Source organism: Lutra lutra, chromosome 2 (assembly GCF_902655055.1).
Source record: "Lutra lutra chromosome 2, mLutLut1.2, whole genome shotgun sequence".
Classification (NCBI taxonomy): Eukaryota; Metazoa; Chordata; class Mammalia; order Carnivora; family Mustelidae; genus Lutra; species Lutra lutra.
Genome location: NC_062279.1, coordinates 155,677,170 through 155,685,480, shown reverse-complemented (window position 1 = coordinate 155,685,480; position 8,311 = coordinate 155,677,170). Strand labels below are relative to the sequence as shown.

The 8,311-nt window shown below is 42.1% G+C and overlaps 1 protein-coding gene across 1 annotated transcript; it reads right to left on the bottom strand.

Moving 5' to 3' along the window:
• Positions 1-2,897: 2,897 nt before the first annotated feature.
• On the bottom strand, positions 2,898-5,118 carry LOC125093579 (small glutamine-rich tetratricopeptide repeat-containing protein alpha-like). Its single transcript, XM_047718991.1, has one exon. The coding sequence runs from the start codon at positions 5,071-5,073 to the stop codon at positions 4,132-4,134; it is 942 nt and encodes a 313-aa protein (XP_047574947.1). The 5' UTR covers positions 5,074-5,118; the 3' UTR covers positions 2,898-4,131.
• Between the last annotated feature and the right edge of the window lie 3,193 nt (positions 5,119-8,311).

Below are 8,311 nucleotides of genomic sequence, written 5' to 3'. Positions count from 1 at the left end.
ATTTCCACATACAATATTGAATCTGGATATGGAAATAATGCCATAGATAAATGCAGCTCAGAGACAGCATACATCAAATTGCATAGTAAATGCCAAGACCAAAGTAACCAGTACTATGCAGTCTTTTCATGTCCTATAGATCTATTTTGGAATACAAGTTTTTGCAATCTGCCTCCAGCATTTACCTGGAATTGATACATATCAGTATCATAACACTCAGTTTGGTAGGAACTTTATGAAAAACAGCATATTTGTTGCTGTTTAAACACCAAAAGACATAGGTTCAGGTCCAACTCCTTTTCTTACTAGCCGTGAACTCAAAAAAAAAAAAAAAAATCACTCACTTCTCTTAAAGTCAAATCTATAATTTCTGGGAGAATTTTATAACTTGACAATAGGTATAAAAGAGGGAAACATATTAGTCCTTATATTCTTGGTTCGGAAATCATATACTCAAAGATGTAGAGTAAGTCAAACATTAAACTACAAACATAAGTAACTTTTTCCACCATTCTGCATGCCTCAACTAAGTCATGCCACACATATATAAAAGTTGAATTCATTTTACTAGTTCACATAGAAAGTTCTGTATGTGTTATCATTATGCTATATATAAACGGGGCTCACTACTCTGATCTCAAGCAACTTGTAGCTACATAGGCAAATCCAGGTGATGGTTTCCGCAATTTGATTTACACATCACATTGTACACATGATTTATTGTAAAGGTTATTATCAGGTATGTGGTTTCTGGATACACAAGTCTCCTCCTTTTGCAGTTTTTGTTATTTTCAGGATGAATATCCTGTTCCACCCCATTTAGACTTAACCATACCTGGAGCATTAATACTTTCTATGTCTTCCTAGCCTATTCCTCTTCTCTTCTCACACCTCTGTTCTAAAGAAAGTCAAAAGAAAAAAGGCTCCAGCTGAAAGATGCAGATATCACCCAAAATTTCTTCTTCAGTTCATGGCAAACACTATGTATAAAAAGAGTAGCAGACATTTTGTGGATGAGATGAGCCTCTGAGTGATTCGCTCTGGATGGAAATTTATTGTACCCAGTCTGTCAACAAAAGTGACAAATTGATGCAGCTGGGAAAACTCCATTCTTTCTCTACCAATAATATATTAGAGAGTCCAGACATGGATTCATTCATCTTTATTTCAAAGTTTCAAGCATACCATTTATTATAAGAAACTGTACTGCTCTATGTATATTTGTATTCATATATATGTATATTTTTATATATGCAAAAATGTAAACATATATGCAAAATATAGATCAATCAACAGATAAAATTTTAATTATCTTTACAATAATTCAATTTCATTTTAAGGACTCTCTGGTTAGGAAATGGGAATACATAGTATCAAAAGACATGTTGTCTTTTGTCCTAGAATACAATAGGATATCCCTTTTGAGAGATAACATAATTTCATTTTTAAAAACTTAATGATTAGTGAAGGTAATCTCGCCCAAAGCCCCTCTGATGTTCTTCTGAAGCCAGATATGGTAATATTTATTCTCAGAAGAGAAAGGGTTGGGGAAAAATGTGTATTTAATTACTTTAATTGAGATGTATCTATACTAAATGGTAATTACAACCAAATATTTTGGATCATAATAAGGGTCTTAAGATACCAGTTTTTATCATTGAGTGCATTCATCAAGCTAGCTATTTCAAACCAACAAAATTTAGACAGAAGAAATCAGCCACTTACAAATCTCTTTTCTAAACAATAAACTGTATGGTTCTCATTTATTTATTCCTATTTATAAGCTTAGATTTTCAACAAAGATAGAAAAAAAGAGAAAGAAAGGAAGGAAGGAAGAAGAAAATAAAAGAAGGAAGGAAGGAAAGAGAGAAGGAAAGAAAGAAAGAAGAAAGAAAGAAAGAAAGAGAAAGAAGAAAGAAAGAAAGAAAGAAAGAAAGAAAGAAAGAAAGAAAGAAAGAAAGAAAGAGATTATTTGCTTTTAGATGGGTACTAAATCACAAGTTAATCCATCCCACATGTGCATGTCTAGGTATTAGGACTGCTAGGAAACTAGATTTCAAGCTTTGCATGATAATAGAGTGTCCTCTCCTATCTGCTACATTTGTTCTGGATAGAACAATACCATTCAGTACCACCAACCCACATCAGATAACAAGGCAAAAATTGTGGTTATTTACTGAGTCAGTACTGAATGTTTCAGAGATTGTAAACAAAAGTGGCTACCACTGTACATGTGTGTCCTTTTGAATAAGTCCATGGTTCCTTGTCATCTTATAATAGCTATCTTTGGCAAAAGCTACAGCGTCCAATTTCTCTAGAAATCACATTTTTGCATTTAACGAATATTACAATGTCTAAAAATCAAAATCTACTTATAAAACTGAAAATATGAAGTAGACGTATTTGGACTATTTAGAATAAATTCATTCTACTTGCAAAACTAAACTCTTTTTTGAGAGAGAGGAAGAGAGAGCTAGCGTGAAGGGAGAGGGGTAAAAAGAGAGCAAGAGAGAATCTTAAGCGGACTCCACATCCAGAGCAGAGCCCAACCATGGCAGGGACAGGGGTTCAATCTCACAACCCTGAAATCACGACCTTAGCCAAAATCAAGAGTCAGATGGCTAATCGGCTGAGCCATGCAGGCACCCCCAAACTGAACTTTTTTTAAAAAAGGTATTTTATTCATTTCAGAAAGAGCAAGACAGAGAGATCACAGAAGGAGAGGGAGAGGGAGAAGCAGACTCCCTGCTGAGCAGAGAGCCCAACTGGGGCTCAATCCCAGGACCCTGATATCAGGATCAGAGAAGAAGGTAGACACTTAACCAACTAAGCCACCCAGGCACCCCCTAAAATCGAACTTCTTTTTTTTTTTTTTTTTTTTTTTTTTTTTTTTGAGGTCGTGATGCCTGTTTATTCCCCTCACGTTTCTTGTCACCGTGGCTAGCACTCAAGTTAGGACACATCTCGCCAGACGTGGGACGGACTGCTGGTGGCTGGCAGTGGCCCGTCTTCCCACTAGTTACCTACAACGCACACGTACTGGGTCTACCACGCAGATGGCCCAGACCATGAGGGAACCTCACACGATACAGATGCCAACATTGGTGCCTGCAGACCTGCCCTCCCCCCATCCCGCCGAAGTGGAAGCCGTGGGCACATCCGTAGTGGCCCTGTGTCCTGGGCGGGCTGTCTGGCCATGGCTGGCACTTCTGCCCCGCTGGGAGCAGCTCTGGTGGCTGTCTGGCAATGTCAGGCCGAGACGGGGGTGGGGGGCACCAGGGACCCCTGCTGGCCCCCACAGCCCTGAACAGGGCAGGAGAACCTGCCAGGGACCCAACATGCCGGCTGGCAGGATCGTCTGTGGACAGAAGGGCAGTGGGCTGGACACCCAGCTGGGGACGGGCTTGGGGTCTGTCGGTCATGAGTACTGGGACAAGAGGATCAGAGATGAGACACATGTCCATCCAAATGCTTGATTGGAAGTCAAGTCCCAGTACCTGGTCCCGTGCACCCCAGGACGGTCCCACCCCTGCTCCCAACAGGGGTGCAAGGTCACGGAAATCGTCTTTTAGGAAAATGTGTCTGAAGAGCTCCTCAAACGAAAACCCACGGTCTGAGGGGCAGGGCGGCCACTGGTGCCCAGACCGCGGCTGGCAGTGAGCTCATCCGAGCAGGGCGCGGCTGGGGAGGCCAAGGTCGACTCAGAATTGGCTTCTCATGTCTCCTCTGAGGACGGACCACAGGGCTGCAGAAAGGGGCTCTGGGAGCCGTGGGTGTCCCCGACGCGGCTCAGCACAAAATGGGCAGGCTTCCTGGAGAGCGGCTCGAGGACGACCCCAGCCCGGGGCGGTCTAGAAGACGCTTCCCTGACGGAGTTTTCAGGGGGCTGGGAGAGGTCAGTGCTGGTCTGCGTTCACAGCTTGGGGCTCTGTTTCGAGAAGGGTCTAGGGGCGGCGGGAGACTACAAATAGGGAGGGGACGGCGGAGGGAGTAACAAAAATCCATCTTAACATGCAGGTCCGATTTCTGTTTCTTTTTCTCTCTTGGGTGGTCCAAGGGGAGAAGACGGCAAAATGCGAGACGGCCTTCGGTCGGTGGGAAGGAGCTGGCGGCACGGGGAGGGGTGGGCGGTCACTCCTGCTGGTCATCGTTGCTGGCACTGGGGGTCCGACTCCGGATCTGACTCCGGAGCTGTTCTATCAACTCTGGGTTCTGCTGCTGCATCTGCTGAGCGAACTGCTGGCCGGCCTGGATGAGACTGGCCAGGTCGTTCTGTGAGGGGCTGGTGCCGGGAGTCCCCAGCGGGTTGTGGCCGCCCGAAATCATGCCAGACATGAGCTGCTGAACCTGCGGATTGTTCATTAGGTTGGACGCCATGCTCATGAAGCTGGGGTTGTTGAGCAGGCCAGCGATGTCAAAGCTGCCGACACCTCCTGTGGGACTCGGCGTCTCCCTCAACTTCAGCTCGGCTATCTTGAGGTTCGACTTGTAGGTCTCGTGGTCAGGGTCCAGCTCCAAGGCCTTCTTGTAGTAGGCCACAGCCTCGGTGTGCTTGTTCAAGCTGGAGAGCGCGAGGCCCATCCTGCCGTAGGCTTTGCTGTAGGACGGGTCTATGCAGATGGCTCGCTCACAGTCCTGCACAGCCCCAGTGTAGTTCCCGAGTTTGCTGTAGGCCGCGGCTCTGTTACAGAAATAGACCGCGTTGGCCGGGTTCAGCTCGATGGCTTTGCCGTGGAAGTGCACGGCGGCTTCAAAGTTCTCCACTTTCATCTGCTCGTTTCCTTCAGTTTTGAGGCGCTCTGCCTCAGCCGAGTCCTCCTCTGAAGGTGGGGTTCGCTCGGGGCTCCTCAGGTCCTGCGGCACCTCCTTGCCCGCAGCGGCTGCTTCGAATATTTCCGGAAGCGTCTGAGGGAGAGCGAGGTCATGGTCTTCCACAGTCACCCCAAAAGCGGTTTCCAGGCACTGGATTGCAACTTCCAAGCTCTCCTGGGCGTCGGACGAGAGCCCCCCGTGCCGGAGCTGGTCGTGCAGGAACCGGATGATGGCGTAGGCCAGGCGCTTCTTGTTATCCATCTTGAGACAGGAAGGGACCACGCCTCGGGTTTCTGGATCTCTCAGGCGGCCCTAAAATCGAACTTCTTAAATATAATTCCCACAATGTCCATATCAAATCTCAACTGTTAGTTCGTAGTTTATGGCAAAGATAGCCAAATAATGAAGCAATTTTGAAATTGTATTTACTTCTCTGTTGAGACTATTATTATTTGTCTTACCCAAGTGGAAATGACTTAAATTGAATGTCTGAAATATAACTTATGGAGGAATAGTTCTGTAAGTATATTTAAATAAATTGTAAAAATATTTTAAAAATAGAGCATTTATACCAAAACATAATATTTATTACTTTTGTGTTTCATATCAGAAACAGAAGAAATAACACATCCTTTAAGTGCTGTCCTGAGGCAAACAATCTTAGATTTCTTTTTTTTTTTTTTCTTTTAGATTTTATTTATTTATTTGACAGAGAGAGACCACAAGCAGGCAGAGAGGCAGGCAGAGAGAGAGGAAGGGAAGCAGGCTCCCTGCTAAGCAGAGAGCCTGACAGTGGGCTCCATCCCAGGACCCTGGGATCATGACCCAAGCCCAAGGCAGAGGCTTTAACCCACTGAGCCACCCAGGCACCCACAATCTTAGATTTCTTGATAAACTTCAACACTCTCTTGTGTTACTTGAAGACACAGGATAAAACACAAAATGATATTTAGTTCCAAGATAATTACTAGGCTACAACAATCAAAAACCATAGGTTTTTGGTTGTTGTTGTTGTTGTTTTGGTTTTTTTGTTTGTTTGTTTCTTTGTTTTTTAGTTTTTTGTGGGGTTTTGTTTTGTTTTGTTTTGTTTTGTTTTGGAGAGAGAAATCATACATGTGCTTGTGCTTGGCCATAGGCCCACAAGAGAGGGGAAAGGCAGAGGGAGAGAGAGAATCTTAAGTAGACTCCAATCAAAAGTGGGGCTCAATCTCACTATTTTGAGATCATGTCCTGAGCCAAAACCAAGAGTCCAATGGTTAACAAACTGAGCCACCAAGGCACCCTGTAAATAACCACAACCTTTCTTAAAACATTTTAACCTTTTTGGGGCACCTGAGTAGCTCAGTGGGTTAAAGCCTCTACCTTCGGCTCAGGTCATGATCCCAGGGACCTGGGATGGATCCCCCATCAGGCTCTCTGCTCAGCAGGGAGCCTGCTTCCTCCTCTCTCTCTGCCTGCCTCTCTGCCTGTTTGTGATCTCTGTCTGTCAAATAAATAAATAAAATCTTTAAAAAAAGTTTTTTTAACCTTTTTAATAATCAGTATTGAGATCTCTCCCAAATAGGCATTTAAACAAGACTGGCATTAAATATAAGTATTCAGTGGGCGCCTGGGTGGCGCAACTGGTTATGTGTCCAACTCTTGGTTTCAGCGCAGCTCATGCTCTCAGGGTCCTGAGCTCAAGCCCCATGTGTGGCTACACGCTCAGCACCAAATTTGCTTGAGATTCTCTCTCCCTCTCCTTCTGCCCCTCCGGCTAATGTTTGCATTCTCTTTCGATCTTTAAAATAAATAAATAAATCTCTTTTTAAAAAGTAAGTACTCAATTATTTGATAAGAAGTACAAAATCTAATTTTGATTTTAGCTGTGATTTCAGTTTCCAGAAGGCTGTCTTTCACTCAGATTTTTCTCTAATATGTTCACCCATTTGATTTAAAGAAAGGAAAGGGAAAATGGAGGGAAATTCAAAGAGGTCAAAGAAGGAAAGAAGGAAGAAAGGAAGAAAGGGAAGAGAGATAGGGAGGGAGGGTGGGTGGGAGCGAAGAAGGAAGAACGAAGATAGGTTGGTTGGTTGATTGTATTCCACAGTGAGAAATAAGGTTTAATACTCACTAAAAACTGGTTATAAGTGGTTGTTGTATTTTTTACTTTAAGCATTTTTTTAAATATACAAATTAAATAGGTAAGTACTGGTACATGAAAGACTTTCATGAGCAATTATAACTGACAGCATCAAATACTGATATTACCTACCCATCAGTTTTTCCTAGGCTCAAGGAAAGAAAAACACCAGCCAATTCTTGAGATTCTTGATAAGATGAGATAGAAATAAAATTCATCAGTAATTATTCTAAAACACCATTAGAAATTCAGAATAAGACTATTACATTTTTAACTGCATAGTTATGCATAGGCATGTTTGGCTTTTAATTTAGAAATTTAGAAATTAATAAATTTCTAATAATGAATTAGAAATTTAGAAAATACTTGTTAATAGTTTATCCTATGTCAACGCATTGGCCAGAAATGGCATCATATTCACTTGCAAGAACCTAGGATAGGAAGTCCATCTTTCCAGCAAAGCAGAATTAGACATCTCTTGAGTGAGAATATTCGCAGGAACACATGCAGCAACCCTCAGATTTGCACAGGAGTTACCTTCTTTGTCCCCAGGAGGTACCAGTTGAAATGTAAGGGCAGAGATTCACATTGGGTGAGTGTGGGAGATACTCTGTCGTAGAAGTTGCATTCCTCACAAAAGCCAATATCTCATTATAGCCCAAGGGATCCCCCAAGAAATGTGCTCGATTATAAGATGCACTTACACTCAAGGGAACCCAAGGTATGGTTCCCAACATGTATTTATAATGCACTCAGTCCACTGTCATTTACCATTCAGATGTTGTCTTTACTATAAATACTAATCACTCACTATTGCAGATTTCCAGGTAAACTAGCAAAAGGAGAAAGTGTGTTCTTAATGAAAAGCCTATATAGCAAAATATGCTTGGCCATTTTCTGGTATTTATTCTTAAAACCCTCTTGCTATTGATTATGATTGATTGTGTTTTTAAATCATAAAAGTAAAATACTCAACGGCACTTAGGGGAATCCAATATGTACAATATCTGGGAAGTAAGAGAAAAAAGAATATATCTAGAATCCTACCAAATGGATACACCACTGCTTGGATACTCACTTATTTCTTTTCATCCCTATTATATGTGCTTTACATAAAAGCACATATAAACCATTAGGGAATGGTTTATTAAGAAAAGCACATATAAACCACATAAACCATTATTCTCAGCATTTACCAGCTTGTTAACATATTTTAGTTCAATATTACATCATAAATGATTTCCCTAACATTAAAATGAATTATAAATCAATTAATGGTTGCATATTTCATCACATAGATATATAAAATCTGTTGATTCTTGCCAAATTTCTAACATGTAGGTGCTTTTCCACTATTTTCAAAAAAATTGAGAGGTG